A 17909-nucleotide genomic window follows, 5' to 3' on the forward strand; every position below is an offset into this window, starting at 1 on the left:
AGCCTCTGAACTCCAAAGGCTAGATCATTTCCCATGTTGGAAAATTAACATGCAGGTAACAGGAAACTCTATGAGGTTCCCTTTGACTTTCACTAGATAGTTCCCTTGGGGGAGAAAGGAGACAGGACTTACCCCATATGGAATCACCATGGAGTTTGCTCCTGCCAAAACAAACCTTGTCAAGCTAAACAATTCCATTCCCCACTATTTTTATATGAATGTGTGGCCTAGTGGTTTGAGTCCAACACTAAACCAGAAATTCCTATGTTCTAATCCTGCTGAGCGAGTTCTGCCACAGACTTGTGATAAGGCCTTGGTAAGTTCCATAACCTCTGTTTCAATTTCCTTGGCTATGAAAACTGGGCTAATAACACTGACCTACCTTTAAGGACTGAATCACTAATGCTGGTACAGTGGTTTAATTATATGAATCATTTTATAAACTCTGAGGGGTATGAATTGTAAAGCACTCCAACATGCCGCATGCTCACTTCATGATCTATGGAACTGAAGTCAAAGGGCTCATATTCCCTGAAGGGACTATTATTGAGGTGATACTAGGGAATGCCAGGGAGTTAGAGCAGTCTAAAGGGTTTAAAGTTGCATTTGTTCAACTTAACCTGCAAGCATCTCTCTTTGCAAATGAAACTGTGTAGAGCCAGCTGGCGTGCACTAAAAGTTGCCTAGGGCACATTGACATAATACTGTTAAAAAAAGTACTTTTGTTAACATGCGCTAGGGAAGGTTTCCTGCACACCAGCAGGGTCTGCATGGGCCAGTTAGTGCGCAAGATGTTGATGTACTTTAGAATTCACACCCCTCCAGTTCATGTTCCCACAGCACGTAAACCAGCCCTAAATATTCCTTTAATATCCAGTTAGGGTTATCTGACCAGACACACAGCCTTCTGTGCTCTCCTTCACTGTGTGGTGTGGACGAGAGGAAATAAAAGTGAAAAGGGACAGTATGCTCCCCTGCTTTTTGAGAGCATGTGGAAGCCCCCTAGAGCCTGCCCTGAGGTAGGCACTCGCCATTGTGCGGCACTCCAGACATAAGGTTGCCAGGTGTCTGTTTTTTTGAGCAGAAAACTCGGTTGAAAAGGGCCCCTCTCGACTCCAGTCACTGCTGCTGACTTGGCCATTAAAAGTCCAGTTGGCTGTCTGCAGCGAGACAGGCAGGGTGCCTGTTTGGTTCCGCGTGGCTCCTGGGAAGCTGCCAGCATCTCCCTCTGGTTCCTAGGCATAGGGATGGCCATTGGAGGTCCACACTTGCCCCAGCCCAAGTGCTGGCTCCGCAACTCCCACTGTCCAGGAACTGCGGCTAATGGGAGCTGTGGGGGTGGCGCCTGCAGGCAGGGGCAGCGCGCGGAGCCCCCTGGCCGCACTGCCGCCTAAGAGCCAGAAGAAGATGTTGCTGCTTCTGGGAGCTGCCTGAGGTAAGCACCACCCGGAGCCCACACCCCGAACCTCCTCCCATGCCCCAAGCCCCTGCCCCAGCCCTGAGCCCTCTCCCACACCCCAATCACCTGCCCCAGCCTGGAGCCCCACCCACTCCAAACACCTCGGCCCTAATGCCCAGCCTGGAACCCCCTCCTGCACGCCAAACCCCTCATCTCCAGCCCCACCCCAGAGCCCACACCCCCAGCCAGAGCTCTCACCCCCTCCCACCCCTACACCCTGGCCCAGGCCAGTGAAAATGAGGGTGGGGAGAGCAATCGACGGAGGGAGGGGGGATGGAGTGAGCAGGAGGGTGGGACCTAGGAGAAGGGACTGGGCAGGGGCATGGCCTAGGGGAAGGGGTGGGGCAGGGGCAGGGTGTTGAGTTTTCTGCAGATAGAAAGCTGGCAACCCTATCCAGACAGCATGACACTGCTAACCCAAAGAAATATTTGTGATATGCGTTTGGGTTTCATGGGCATTATTGCCTATATTACTAAGGTCTTCAGGACGCTCAGCAGCCCTGCACTGTTAAGAATTCTCATGCTGTCACTGCTGACATTTATGATATTATTATTTTCAAGAGGGACCTGAATCCATCCCTCTTCTGGAAGAAATATTTTGCCAACTGTGATTTGAAGATAGCCCCTAGTATTATAATTCTTAAATGAGTAACTGGCTGAACTTGTGGAAATGTAGGTGTCTTGTAAAATATTGCAAACTGATTTTTTTTCAACTAGTTGCAATTAATTTATTTTACCAGCTAGGTATGTATGGATGTGAATATGAGGGTACGTCTATACAGCAATTAAACACCCACAGGGGGCCCAGGGCAGCTGGCATGGGCTGCAAAATTGGTGTGTAGATGTGTGGTCCCAGGCTCCAGCCTGAGCCCGAATTTCTACACAGAATTTTTTAGCCCTGCAGCACAACCCCCGCAAGTCTGAGTCAGCTGACCATAGCCTGGCTGTGGCCGCCCTGGGTCTTTATTCCAGTGTAGATGTACCTTGATAGACTTGTGCCCATTAAGTATGGTTGATACTGTAAATTTGAAGCAAGTTATGGATGCTGATGAAACCTACATCAACTCAATGTGATGCTCTGTTTCCCCTCTAATGGTGGTTAGGACACACATAAGTTGACAAACTAGCTACAGCTTTGGCCAACAGAAAAGTGTGTTTTTGTTTTTGGTTTTTTTTAGTTCAGGCAGTAGAGGCTCATGGATTGGATTTAGAGGTCATGGGTTTGATACCCACTGTTGACTCAGCCGGGAACATGGCTGTATACCGGAAACAAAACAAATAACAGTTGTGGCATGGAAGTTTTTTAAATTTCAAAATATAGGTATATGTGGTGCCTTTTCAAAGATTGGAATGTGAAAATTCAGGATGACACGAGAGCATACTGATTTATGCCACAGGCAAGCTTACTAATGGCAAGAGGGTGTATGTTACTGCGAGGAAGCCTGGGCCAAATTTTAATGGGCTCAAAGTCCTTCATGAATATTGCTCGAGGTAGGGACAGTCCAACCAGATACATACAAGTATCTTTTATTTCCAGCTGGATATTTCGATGTTCACTTTATCTTAGTTGCTTTCTGTTAAGCTTAAATAGGCTAAAAGATTCATTCCCTGGAAGCTTTTGCAAAACACACATAGCTAAACAGAAGTGGTAGGTTTGTGAGAGATATTTTGAGAGAGATGGCAAAAAAACCAATAGTTCAGTACAGTAATTGTAATGTATCATGAGCAAGAGTAAAGGAAGTGACTCATACAAAAAGCCTTACGTGTATTGTTGTCCATCTATAAAAGCTCCAAAGAAGCAATAATGAATCCAACTCTGATCCTGGGTTGTATTTACAAGGAAGATCAAGTTTTTATGCCAAGAAATGAGAAAGAGGGGACCTGGGTTCTGTTCTATTGACACTACCACATAGAGTTGGCATGTCATTGAGCAAGTCATATGTCTATCCCCCTGTTTCCTGTAACATGGATATAGCAAGTCTTACCTCGGTGTCATGAGGCTAAATTTTTTAATATTTTTAAAGCATTCTAAAATCCTTGCTTTGCATTTCTATAGCACTTTTGATGTATTAATTAGGGAATACAGTGCAAAATACTTATATTTTAAGCCAAAATCTTCAGATTTGTTTGACTAAAGTTAGGCATCGAAGGGCTTGTCTCCAGGAACACTTAATTCATGGCAAGTTGGGGTGTAAATCTTCCCCCACACTAGCCTGCTGCACACTAATTTTCCATGAGGACCCTGCTGCCGTGCACTAGAAGTTCCCTAGTGCACTTATATCTACTCTGCTTTGAAACAGGAGTAGATAAAAGTGCACTAGGGAATGTTTAGTGAGTGGCCATAGGGTCCACATGGACACTTAGTGCATAGCAGGCCAGTGCAAGGTAGACTTACACCTCAACTTGTTACTAACAATGTGTTCATATAGACAAGCCCCAAACTTCTGTTTTGAGCTATAGCATATCTTTTAGAAAGGTTAAGAGAAAGCAGTGTTAGTGGCCTACAAATACGTACATGAGGAAGAGATTTATGAGAAGAGATGGCTCTTAGATCTAGCAGAAAAAGGCGTGATGAGATCCAGTGGTTGGAAGCTGAAGCAAGACAAATTCCAACTAGAAATAAGGCACAATTTTTTTAAGAGTGAGGGCAATTTACCTTTTGAACAATTTACCTAGGGACATTGTGGATTCTCCATAATTTGACTTCTTTCAATCAAGACTGCATGTTATGGCTCAAACAGAAGTTAGGGGCTTGATGCAGGAATTACTGGGTGAGGTTCTGTGGGTCATGTTATGATGAAGTCGGCCTAGATTATTGTGATGTTCTTTCTCTCAATCTATTAAATGTTCCATCTGTGAACATATAGATGCAGACCACTTACCTAGTTGCCTGAATATGGAATAAATGTAGGCACCTATGCTTGAAAATATTGGCATTTTGCCTTGTGATGGTGAAACAGACCTACAGATTTCAAACCCTAACGTACCTCTATTGCAGAGGATTTCCCGTCTTGTAGGGTGAGTTTCATTGGATAACACTGAGTTTTTGTAACAAGAGAGGCGGTATCTTAAGGCTCCTGGATTTAACTAATACCAAGGGCCTGGACTCTGGAAACATTAAAAAATATGGGCTAGATTTTCAGCTGGTATAACTGGAATAACTCAGTTGACTTCCATTACTTCAGTGGAGCTCTGCAGAGGATCTGGCCTTGTGTTTTCAAGATAATGCCAGGAAAGAGGATAATGCTTCTGGGTGGGTTGTGACGGCAAGATGGAGGAAGACAGCCGACTGACCAAATAAGTCAGCTTCATTATAGTGGATTATTGGCACCACTATATAGGTCTGCCAACCATGCTTGTCCTTTCGGCTCAAATTCTTAAGGGATTTGGAATAAATGCCAGCCTTGCCAGCAGCTTTTTCCACTGCTATTGGCCATAAGGGCCTTGTTTATTTCTTCTGTAGCATATGGAGATGATAGCGGTGGAGTAGCAGGGCTCTGTCAGATGTTTATAATGAGCTCTTTCTGCGCCTTCTATCTAACCAGCTTGTCACTTTTGGTCTTAGAATTATGGAGAAGGTGTGAGGCGATAGCCTTGGCTGACACTTTCAGCTGACTGCATTATACTGAGTCAGCAGCTCCCAGCTTACAGAGGAGTGCCCAGGCTTTGCATTGGAATGAGTGAAGTCAAGATGAGGGCTAGTAAATGTCTGTAAAAACTTCGAGGCCCTCCTCTGAAAGGTGCTATAGTAGTGAAGGCTAAGAGATGACTTACAGTTTAATAAATCCCTCCACAGGGAGAAGATTTCTGATAGTAGAGCATTCTTTAATCTAGCAGACAAAGCCATAACAAGATCTAATAGCTGGGAAGTGAAGCTAGACAAATTCAGAGTGGAAATAAGGCATACATTTTTAACAGTGAGGGTAATTATCCATTAGAACAACTTCCAAGGGATATGGCAGATTTTCTATCACTTGAAGTCTTTAAATCAAGATTGAATGTCTTTCTAAAAGATACATACTCTAGCTCAAGCACAAGTTACTGGCTTGATTCAGGAAGTATTGGGTGAAATTCTATGGCCTGTGTTATGCATGTATAGATTAATGCATTATAAGGCCAGTAAGTACCATTATGATAATCTATACTGGCCTTATAATGCATTAATCTATACATGCAAAGTGTTACCAAACAACATTATTCTCCTTACTGATTAAGCATTCAGTTCCCTGAATGGCACCAAAAAGAATGATAAAGGGAAAACATTTCTAAGTGAATTATCCTTTGGTAATTCAGTCCAATCAGGCTCTGTATTAAAAATGAAGAATCCTGCTGCTTAAATTATGATGTATTGTAACAACAGGGGTCTATCAGAGACAATGCATGCCATCTCCAGGTAGGGTTTCACACATCACTTTGAATTATTCCTCCTGAAGAGAACTAACACTCAGCTGCAGCTGTGAATGAACCAGGCTTGGTACAGTGAAGAGAGTAAAACTTAAAACTGACGTTCAGAAGAGAATAGCATTTGTTTAATTATATCACAAGTTCACCAAAACCTCGGATTCACCTTCTCTCCAACATGGAGAAATATTATCTATGTAAACGTAAAATCTGAGATCAAAGGGAGGCAGAATTGGGAATAGGGTGACCAGATGGTCCAATTTTATAGCGACAGTCCCAATTTTGGGGGCTTTTTCTTATATAGGCTCCTATTACCCCCACCCCGTCCCGATTTTTCACATTTGCTGTCTGGTCACCCTAACTGGGAATGCTACAGCACTGCTTTGGTAGTAAGATACAACATACAATAAATATGACTGTACAGATACAAGCACTCATAAAATCCTTTTCAGTAGCAAGACTCAACTGTCAAGTTTTGTAAAGTCTGCTTTGTGAAGCAAAAACATAACTTATGCATGCATTCAGTGCAACAAAGGATTTCCTACTATGCCCCAGGAAATCTAACAAACCGAACTATTCTCTAATTGACTTATGTTCCACTGAACTGAAAAATGTGGTCTTTTTAATAAACAGCTCTAAAGCAAATTAAGAAGCATGTTAGGCAATTGTGGCTTGTTTTTGGAATGCAATAATGTTACACAACTGAATTTGCATTTTAAGCTAGATGCTTTTATGCTGTATTTGTCATAGGCACTAATAAATCATAACTCTATTTAAATGCTCTCAATCTACTTCATGAGACCCATGGTTGGCATGCTAGCTACTGGACCCCTATTCACACCTTCCACCATCATTAATAGAAGACAGAAGCAGCCCACAGATTTATTTTACAGTAGAATTTAAAGAATTTGAAAGATACAATAGAGTAGTTTTGATGCAAAATTTAGTTTTGCATAAGGAAAAAAAATGAAAAATGTTTATAAATTCTCTTCTAATATATTGTTGGAATGAAAGTAGTTCATTTTTCATGGCATAGTGTTTGCAATTCAAATATTTCCGCATTGTGCTGTTGCAGGAGCCAGGAAGAGAAATTGTTAATGAATAGAAGCAAAAATTGACTAGTCTATTTCCATCAGGCAAACAGAATGAAATGCAAAAAGTAAACGAACATCATAAATCATATAAAAAAGATTATCTGTCAAATTTGTTTACTTAAATCATCTAAGGCCTTGTTAGTGAGAGGACATTTTGTTTTTAAAATGTGGAGATTATTACTTCCTTTTAGAATAAAACATAACCAAATATCATACCTATTATAAACAAAAACAGTAAATTTACCTCTTTCAAAAAAGAATGACATCTGAAACAGTAACCTCCTTTGTGGTGAAGAAGGAAGCTGGAAGTTACGAAGTTCTCTTAGGCAGCTTTTCCCAGGCAAAACTGGCAAATTCTGCCCAGGTATTATTCCCATAAAACAGACTGCCTAAACTGTGTTGGCAGGGAAAGGGCCCCAGTAGATAAAGTTCCAGCTCTGGTCAAGCCATTCAGGAAGTAATTCTCAATGGTAACCATTGGACTTTACTGCTGCATATAGTTAGATCCCATACTGGAGTACATCTTGCACCTGCAATAATCCATTACTTTATTATTCCTCCACCATCTGCCACTTCAGTCAAACTTCTAGAGTGCTTAGCAAATACAAGATATCATTTACCTGCTGTATATCCAATGAATGGATAACAGCTGTGAAGAATAATACTGGCACCACATTCCAATGGCACCAGATGTAATGAGACCCTCCTCCTTCTCAGATAGTAGAAGAGCATGTAAGAAATCAAATGTAAGCAAAGTTCTGCATAACCCAAACTATGGAAGTGAAGAAGAAGAAACGAAGCTAAGCATTTGGGGTTCAGAGTAGGAACAGACTGGGGCTGAGTTGCTGTCTTCTGTGCTAAGCACAGCAATGTTAAAAATTGTTTATATGAAATAGTTTTTCTGCTAAATCCAAACTCGGCTCTCACCTACAAGGGTCTAAATCAGAAGTCACTCCACAAGGCATATGCACCATGGAAGTGAAAATTTTGAAACTTGAAAATTTTCAACCAGCTGTATTCTCCCTGACCTTAGTTACATAGGTCTGGAGCGGAATTCTGGAGTTGGACACATTTCGTGTGAATCAAGATTACAATGAATAAGAGAATATCAACAGTTTGATGCTAGAGCCAAATCATGAACTTGGCTCTAATATGCTAGTCCTACAGCCCTGGGGTGGGGGACAACAAAAAAACCAACAACCCCTCAGACCTTAATGAGCAGATTGAACGACTGCCCGTTAATCACCTAAGCATCATTTGATTGTCCAGTAAACCTGCAGGAAATTCACTGCACCATTCCAAAATCAAAACTGGAGAGAAAACTACAGGTTAAGCTATATTCCTTCCTTCCTGCATATTTCTGCCCATCTTTCAGAGGATTAATGCAGACATGGGCTGAGTGTCAGTGCCAGAGCCATGCCCCTGCAAAGCTCTTAATACACAGATCAAATAATATCCTCCTTTAGGCCCCAATTCTGAAGAGACTTAAGCACATGCCTAACCTTATGCACTGTGAGTAACTCATTGATTTCAATGAGATTGCTGAACGTGCATAAAGGTAAGAATCAGGGCCTTTGCTACTTTATTTTCCTACTAAAGTGATACTGCTATAGCTTTTATTGTGAAGGCAGCCAAATGACCCTATTACACTCACAGGGATGGCTATAAATGCATGCCAAGTTCATCTCTAGACAATTAATTATTGCAACTGCTTTGCTTTGAAATTACCTTATGGCTTGTGATGCATGTGTCAATAACCTTTTAAACCTTTTAAGACTCTGGAGGACTTCCCAAAGTGAGGCAATTCCATTATTCAGAGAATATAATTTAAAATCTTAAAATGAGAGAGCCTCATTTAGATTCTGTTGGGTTTTTTTTTTTTTTTTTTTTCCCCTTCAGTTAATGGGACTCTTGACACGTAGGAGAATGTTTGGCAGGGACACAAACAAAGTCATTCAAGTAACTGAGAATTGATTTTTTTTAATACATCATCTTCTTTCCATAGTCACCCTCTGCAAAACTGTACATAATTATCTTGAAAAAAATAGTATAAGATGTGTCTACTGATTGGGAGTGGGGAAAACACAGTTAAAACCCCAGTGCATAGGATCAGAGAAAAGCTGCCACTACTATGCTCTTACATTCTTATTTGTATCATAGTAGCATCTAGAAGCCATGATCAGGGCCCCATTGTGTTAGTCTCTGTAACTAACAGCAAGCAGGGGCAAGCAGTAAAAACCCAACTCCAGCCCCAAAGAGCTTAAAATCTTGAAGATGTTGCAACATGGATGAAACAAACAGATGTGTGGCAGGGGTAGGATGAGGTAACAGTAATACAAATAAGTCTAGCATAGTGAGCAGTAGTTGCAGCTTTCTACCACAGTTGCCAACTTTCACGTGGTAAATAAGCACCTTGACTTTCACAATAAATCAAGCTAATCCCATTTCAAAACAAGGCCAAAACAAGCGAATCTCTAAGAACCCCAACACTCTACGTGACTAGATCCCCCTGGAGTACAATCTGGGATCATGGTGGGCCCGCTGTGCACCCATGACTCTCTTCCCCTACCCCTTGTCCCTCCTTGCCCCTGCTTGCCCCTGCTTGCTGGGAGCTGATTAAAAAAAAAGAAAAAGAAAAAAGAAGCAGCAAGCTACAAGCCAAAAACTAGCCAACAAGCAACTCACAAGCCAATTAAGCCAAAACCAAGCCCAATTTCTGCATTTTTTTCCACGGGTTTGGCATGTCTGCTTTCTACCCACCTAACGATGGCCAAGGGGCAAGCTTTTGAAAGGATCTCAACAGAGGTGAGACTCCAGGAGGGATCTGAAAGTGGATAAAATAGCAGCTGTACATATCTTTTGTGGGCGATTTTTCCCATGTGTAAGGGACAGCATGAGAAAAGGTGTGAAGATGTTTGAGGATGAAGCTGCCTATTGAGTGGTAAAGGCTGGTAATGCTGGGGGAGTGAGGGCACCATTAAATGTCATGATGAATTAGAGTGGTTAGGTAAGGTGGGGCTAAGTCGTGGAGGGGCTTAAAGATGTGATGTGGTGGAGCAGAGGAACCAATGCAGTGATGCAAAGGGAGGGGTTCTGTGGCCAGAGTGAGGAGCCAGGAAGATGACTGCAGCAGCATTTTGAATAGACTTGAGAGGGTTTACATAGACGTTTACAGCATTCAAGTACCTCTGTGAACTGGGATGGATTGGTACAAGGTAATATAAGGCTCTGTGAATGAAATGCAGGCAAACTGGAAACACCTATTCCTCATTCTGTTAATTGGTCCGGCCCTTGTCTTACTAGGAGTTCTACAGAACCCAGCACTCACCCCCACGCTCAACATCATCATACTGCGTACACACAAGGCGGTTGAATTAAGGTAGCACAGGCAGGTTTAATTTTTGGCATTTACTAACTTTTGAGTGCATGACTTTGTAACCTTAATGTTCTTGTAATAGCTGTGTGTGTGGGTAAGTACCTAGGTTTTTAAAAAAGCAAACTGAAAAAACAAATTCCCTCAGATGACATCATATTGACACCTACATGGGTACCATAGTTTGAATCTTTAAATCCACCGTGCAGACTGTTGCCGCTTGAACTGATAGAGGAACTGATAGCAATTGTAGATTGTCATCCTCTATGTACACCTGCACTAGAAGAGGGGATGAGGCTCCCACTTTTCAGGTGGGATTCTCAGATGTCTGCTGACAGCAGAGGATTGATGCGATTCAGGAATCTTGAATTTCATCCAAGGTTCTGGAGGGGAGTGGGCTTTAGCAATCTCCTGCCTGTTTCCCCAACGTTTGACACCTCCTATCCCATTCCCTCCATCCTGTCCCTGTCCCTTCTCTTCCCCACTCCTGGCTTCTTGTCCCAGTTCCATTCCCTTTGCCTACCCAGTTACAAACTCTACTCCTCGGGTTTCTCGTCCCTGTTTTCTTACCCAGCCAGACCTTACCCATCTGGGCTCACTGTCTAAGCTCCAGTCCTCCCCTGCCCTTGCTTCCAAATCACTCCCCCACCACACACCCCAATCTCAGTCTTCGTGCCCAGCCAGTCCCAGTTCCCCACTCCTGGCTTCCATCTGAAATGTCTCTCCCAACCCCACTAGTTCCCACTCATTCTCCCTTCACACTCCTCCTTCTCCTCTCTTTCCCCTCCCTGCTTAATTACCCCAGTTTCTTCAATAGCCGGTCCCACTTCTCTCCCTGCATCCTAGCTCCTTGTTAGTTCTGTCTTTCCTTGTCCTCAACTCCTTCTCCAGCCAGTCCCAGTCTCCTTCCTCCTCCCAGCTCCTCATCCCGATCTGTGTCCACTTTCAATTGGCTGGCACCCAGTCACCCCCAATTCCGTTGCCGGTTCCCAGTCCCAGTTTCCTTGTCTAATTAGCCCTTGCCTCCCCTCCCACCCAGCTCCAAGTTCCAGTCTCTCCGCCCAACCAGTTCCGGCCTCTCTTCCACAATTGCCAGTCTCCCCAAAGGTGATTTTGTCTGGTATCGACAGGAGTCTGTGATTTTTTTAATGAGGTCACGCCAGTGGGGGTGGGATAGCATGTTCTTAAAAATGGCACCCTGTTTCAGCGTTACTTCATACACACCAGCATGACCTTGCATGTATGGTGGGGGTTCATGCCATTCCCATAAGTACTGGAATGTCTTATACCACAGCCAGGAATGTGTGAATGGCTTAGTCCTAGTGCCCAGCCCAATCTACCTGGGTGCAGACACTAACAGGGATAGTTCTTCTGAGAGCCTGTATTCCTGGGCTGAAATATGCTTAATCACTCTATGGTGCAGTCCAGTCCCATACAGCATGAGCAGTGAGGGTGGAATCTTCTGAGATTTTAGTTGTTAAGCTCCAGGACGTCTCTACCAAGCATGTGCAAATTGTGATCTTTTTTTTTTTTTTCAAAGGCTTATATCTCAGCCGAATTTGGGTGGATTTTCATGGAGACGAAAATCATCCCTGACACTAAAGTATCCACCTGCCCAATTTCAAGTCCCTGCTCCAAAGCAAGCAGGGTATTAGAGCATTTCAGAGGCAAGGTCTCAATTTTTTAATATGGGCACAACATATTTTTTTTCCTAGCCTCCTTCTTAGAAACAGCTGGACCATTTGGGCTGAAATTTTCCACTAATATTTCAGCCCAAGGCAGAACCCAGCATGGACGTTTTTAGTCCAAATAAGTGTGTCAAAGTTATAAGCAACTGAAAACAGCGTCTTATGATGGGAAATGACAGGCAACCTATGGTCTACCAAACCTGCCTTTAATATCATAACTAATTGTATTAGCATCTGAAACACTTTTAGAGGAGAAGGAAGCTTGACTTGACTTTAGCAAAGCTTTTGATACGGTCTCCCACAGTATTCTTGCCAGCAAGCTAAAGAAGTATGGGCTGGATGAATGGACTATAAGGTGGACAGAAAGCTGGCTAGATCGTTGGGCTCAAGGGGTAGCGATCCATGGCTCTATGTCTAGTTGGCAGCCGGTATCAAGCGGAGTGCCCCAAGGGTCGGTCCTGGGGCTGGTTTTGTTCAATATCTTCATTGATGATCTGGAGGATGGCGTGGATTGCACCCTCAGCAAGTTTGCAGATGACACTAAACTGGGAGGAGTGGTAGATACGCTGGAGGGTAGAGATAGGATACAGAGGGACCTAGACAAATCAGAGGATTGGGCCAAAAGAAATCTGATGAGGTTCAACAAGGACAAGTGCAGAGTCCTGCACTTAGGACAGAAGAATCCCATGCACTGCTACAGACTAGGGACCAAGTGGCTAGGTAGCAGTTCTGCAGAAAAGGACCTAGGGGTTACAGTGGCGAGCAGCTGGATATGAGTCAACAGTGTGCCCTTGTTGCCAAGAAGGCTAACAACATTTTGGGCTGTATAAGTAGGGGCACTGACAGCAGATCGAGGGACGTGATTGTTCCTCTCTACTCAGCGTTGGTGAGGCTTCATCTAGAGTAATGTGTCCAGTTTTGGGCCCCACACTACAAGAAGGATGTGGAAAAATTGGAAAGAGTCCAGTGGAGGGCAACAAAAATGATTAGGGGGCTGGAGCACATGATTTATGAGGAGAAGCTGAAGGAACTGGGATTATTTAGTCTGCGGAAGAGAAGAATGAGGGGGGATTTGATAGCTGCTTTTAACTACCTGAAAGGGGGTTCCAAAGAGGATGGATCTAGACTGTTCTCAGTGGTACCAGATGACAGAGCAAGGAGTAACGGGCTCAAGTTGCAGGGAGGGAGGTTTAGGTTGGATATTAAGAAAAACTTTTTCACTAGGAGGGTGGTGAAGCACTGGAATGCGTTACCTAGGGAGGTGGTGGAATCTCCTTCCTTTGAGGTTTTCAAGTTCAGGCTTGACAAAGCCCTGGCTGGGATGATTTAGTTGGGGATTGGTCCTGCTTTGAGCAGGGGGTTGGACTAGATGACCTCCTGAGGTCCCTTCCAACCCTGATATTCTATGATATTCTAAGCTTGCACCCTCATAGTTATGGTTACTCTACAGTACAACACAGGGGAGTGATGGGTAGTTTTTAATCAGTGTAGCTTTCAGAGGTTTATTGTTCCTGGATAGGGAAAGAGAGGAATGCCACTTCAAGCAAAGTTGAGGTCTTGGTCTCCCTGAAGCCAGGGGGCTTGCCCTTCCCTTCAGGCCTAAGGGTGTTAGGCTTTGCATGCACTAGTAGTCTTCTGGGCGTGGACTCTTTTTTGGAGGTGGTAGGGGGAATCCCCTTAGCGGGGAGTACATCCCCATGCCCCAGGTTTGAAGGACTGCCTATGCCTGACACAGTGAACCTGCTTCCCGCTGCCCTGGTAGGAGTACGTGGGGGAAGCCAGTGGCAATGCGCTGGTGGCCCAGCGGGGCCAGGGAAGGCGCAATGTCCGCCCAAGGGCGGCAGTGGAGTGGAGTGGGGAAGGCCCGGAGAGCAGGCGCCGCCCGCAGCTAACCGCTGTGACAGGCTCAGCCACGCGTGCACGGCCCCCGCTGCGGCCGGCAGCAGCCCGGGCTCGTCCCCTGGGCAGGCGAGGGAGAGCCCGGGCAGGGCTGAGGGGCTTCGCCCGAGCAGTAGGCGGGGAGCAGGGAGGGGGAATCACATGACAGCACGGGCTGGCTCGGCGGCTGCTGTGCTGGGAGCTGCCGCTGCCCGAGCCGCTGCCCGCGCAGACCATGAGAGGAGGCTGCGGGGAGCCGGGCTGCTGCCGGGGCGCCGCGATCGCACTGAGCTGGAACTGCTAACGCGCCCGCGGCTGCTGCTGGGGGAGGACCAGCTCCCTCCTCCTCCTCCTCCTCCTCCTCCTCCGCAGCGCCACAGGGACCTGCCGACCCCGGGCAGCAGCGGCAGCCTCTCCAGCAGCAGCACCGCCACCACCCGCAGCAGCACCATGGACCTTTCCTTCATGGCTGCACAGGTAAGTGGCCAGTCCCGCCAGAGGCACCAGATTTCAGTGCCTGGTTAACCCCCACCCCTCCCTTCCCCACTGGATCTGAGTCCCCTTCCTCCCCAGAAACTCCACCTCCCCCAGGGGCTGCCCGGCCGTAGCCTCCTGTCCGGGGAGCTTGGCAGGTCCGCGGGGGGACTGACACAGGAAGAGGCTGCTTTCTCCCCCCTGCCTCCGCCTGAGGCTCGGGGATGGCCCGCGCCCGGCAGGGGCTGCGAGAGGGAGCGGGGCATGTGGATCAGAGCGGACGCATTGTGATAACTGATCTTCCCCCACTCCCTGCCCAGCAGGGAGGGTCCTTTTCCTAGTGACTCTGAAGCTCTGTTTAGAACAGAGCGAAAGACGAGCACTGACCCAAACAGCTGGCCGTAGAGGGAGTGTTTTGTATACAGTCAATCCTGCTGGGTTGTTTTATTTTAAAGGGCACTTAATGATCATTTAAATTGTACATTGTCATTATTTGGCAAAGGGGAGAAGGGATTCTCCTGGTGCTCCCCGGGGAAAGAAAACCAGCAAGATTTCAATGCCAGCCAGCACCCTTTCACATAAATAAAAAATTGTATTGACTTGATCACATAAACTGTTAATCATCATCACTTTCATAACAATCATTAATAATACCCAGAACAGTCGCTTTATTTTCTCAAAGACCTTCCAGGAAATCAGTAGGCACCATATTAATAAGAGCTCCTATGCACAAATCAGCATACAGCACAACAGCTGTTTACACTGAACAGAGCTGCACTTCTGAAAATGGAGCTGCTGTTCTCCATAAGTAGTTTCACAGTTGCCTCTCTGCTGCTAGGTTTATATTCTTACAGGGGCACAACAGCAGCAACATTAGAAGCAAAATCTTATTTTTTAGTTGCCTATTGGTACTCAGCTGGCTGCCAGACCATTCGTTTATATTATGTTACGCTTCAAGTTTATGCCAGGTGATTTCATGTTAAATTGGATTATGTTGTATGAAGGGAGGAGCAAGCATGAAATTTTTCCAGTGCTAATGTCTGCTGGGTGCCTCCAAGGCTGAAATATGGTTGTATAAAATCAATGGTTATCTCCTTATGCAGCCCTGCATTCTATTATATTTATTTTGTTTTCAAATTCGAGCGAGAACAGTATTTTTCCCACCAGGGCCAGAGATTATTTTATCCCCTGAAATATTAATGGGAGTACAGTGCACAATTTGTTTTTCTCTCTTTAAGTGTGTGTTTGTGCATGTCTGTGTGTTTATATATATTATTTTTGGTTCTGAAAACTGTTTCTGTATATGTCCTGTGTATGCGCAAACATATGACAAGCTACCAAATAAGTTCTGTGGGGTAGTCCTATAAATATACAAGGAAATAAACATTCACTATGGGGAGAGCAACTCAATGGTTCCAGATATCCTCAAGGCCAAGAAATGTCTGTGACCTGGGTGGTGCTATCATGTTTTTTTTTGTATTGTTTTGTTTTGAAGAGAGAAGCTGTATCTAAGATATGCTATGAAAACACAGGGTTTTATGCCAATAGGGCATCTTCAATAGACTGTACTTTTAGGATACTTTAAGGTCATTTTTAGTTGGTTTGTTTTTTGTTTGTTTGGTTTGGTTTTTACAGAGAGGTGGGTATGATCTGCAAAATTTGGAACTTTGCCAAAGGATTCAGCCCATCTCTCTTTAGAAATATACTAAGGGCCAAATTCTGGTCTCACTTTACATCAGTGTAATGGCCTGGACACTGCCTACAATTGCATTTTATGAGTGTAATAAAGAGCAAAATTTGGTCCCAAGTGTGCTGTATTTCATTAATGGGATGGTAGTGTTCTCTTGTATGCAGTCCTCTCCCTCTCCGCAGCCTACTTCTTCTTGGTGTGGGTATCGAGCTATGTCTTTCTGAAGGAGGACTGACCCCATTGCCCAAAAGTGAAGTAGTCTCTTGTATTTAGTGGGAATGTCCATAATAAGAATATTCTATAAGCAATGCCATACTGGGGAAAAAAATCAATGGCTTATCTAATCTGCTCTCGTTCCTTCAACAGAGTCCCATTCTGGATTATTCAAAGGAAACTGTCATACATGCCAAGTGTCCCTGTTTAAGCGGGAATATACTTCTTTAGTTACAGAGTTTTCTATGGTCACCATTACCATAGTCCATGGGTACCTCAAAATCACTGATGCCTTTATCTGCATGGCACCACTGTGAGGAAGAGAAATATTATCATCCCTATTTTACAGATGGGGAACCAAGGCAGAGGAAAATTAAGTGATTGACTGAAAGCCACAGAGAATGTCTGTGGCATAATCTGAAATAGAACCAACGTCTCCTGAGGCCAAAAGCTGTGCCTTAAGACCATCTGCATTCCTTTCTTAGCACTATACTTGCTGTTTACTGTTCTCATTCTAAAAATCCTGTTTTCCCCATCTTCAGTATATTCAAAAAGCTGAAGAGCTGGGCCCTTATTTTCTCCACAAAAGTCCCCTATTAATAATTTTAATATGTACTAAATTATGCAATAGGAGTGTGTGGGTGTGTTTCTTCCTGACCCTCCAACTTTTTCCGTGAAATATGAAGATGAATAGTCTCTTTAAGGTCCTAGCTGGTGAAGTTTCAGAATCTATTCTTTATACGAATGTCTGAGTGTATTTAAAGTCAGTTATTTGTGGTGTTAATATCCTGCTGCAGTGAGTGCTAGAGAAAGAATGAGATCATCCCTCCATGGATCTGTGTATATACAGATCTCCCTCTCTTGTGGTAAGGAGAGGTGGAAGGTCTGCTGCCTCCAGAATGCTATTTCCCTACATCTCTGCCTGGACCCTCTGAGGAGAGTTGCTGGTGTAGGGTCCACTCGGGGATAGGGTGGAGACTGGGCAAACTAGGGGAGGATTGAGTGGACCGAGGCAGGGACAAATGATTGGACTGTAGGAGGAAAAGGTTAAACAACCTGAAGCTGTATTATCTTTTCCACATGGTGCCCTCCCACCCCGTGGTCCCGGGAATTGCCATGGCCATAGGAGTCCCTGGGAGTGCAACTCCAAAGCCATGCTGCCAGGGGCCAGAGCCAGTGTAGAGGCAGAGTGCCCCTATGGACCTTCTGCGCTTTTCCCAGGAGCCAAATGAATTCCAAGGGATCTTCCCATTGGGGGAAATGAGGGAACTCCATGAGGAGATCCTTGTGCAGATTTCCCTCCATAAAAACCTGTTGCATAGGAGGGGATGATTTGAGGTCTTATGTGTATATTATGTAAATCCATGTTAAGGGTTGCTATGTTTACTAGAGATGCCCAACTAGCCTTCACTAGACCTTTACCACAGCACCTCTTACTCTGTCTTCGTTCTGAACAAAACAATCCTTTCCCAAGTGGAATTTCATACAGACAGACACACGTCTCTTATTTTTGTTGCCCTTCTTTTTCCGGCCTCCTTTTCCTGCTGTTTTTGTAATTCAAAGCCAAGATGTATGGTCTGTTTGACATAACGGCATTATCCTAGGGGTTCCAATGCTCAGTGTTGTCATCATGTCGCCT

General features: G+C 44.6%; 1 protein-coding gene across 1 annotated transcript in view; it reads left to right on the plus strand.

Moving 5' to 3' along the window:
- Positions 1 to 14018: 14018 nt before the first annotated feature.
- C6H14orf132 (chromosome 6 C14orf132 homolog) overlaps positions 14019 to 17909 on the plus strand; it is a 71376-nt gene continuing 67485 nt past the window's right edge. Inside the window, exon 1 of the mRNA XM_074956184.1 lies at positions 14019 to 14370. Coding sequence (XP_074812285.1) covers positions 14056 to 14370 — 315 coding nt within the window. The 5' untranslated portion in view covers positions 14019 to 14055. The remainder of the gene's footprint in view (positions 14371 to 17909) is intronic.

Source organism: Natator depressus, chromosome 6 (assembly GCF_965152275.1).
Source record: "Natator depressus isolate rNatDep1 chromosome 6, rNatDep2.hap1, whole genome shotgun sequence".
Classification (NCBI taxonomy): Eukaryota; Metazoa; Chordata; order Testudines; family Cheloniidae; genus Natator; species Natator depressus.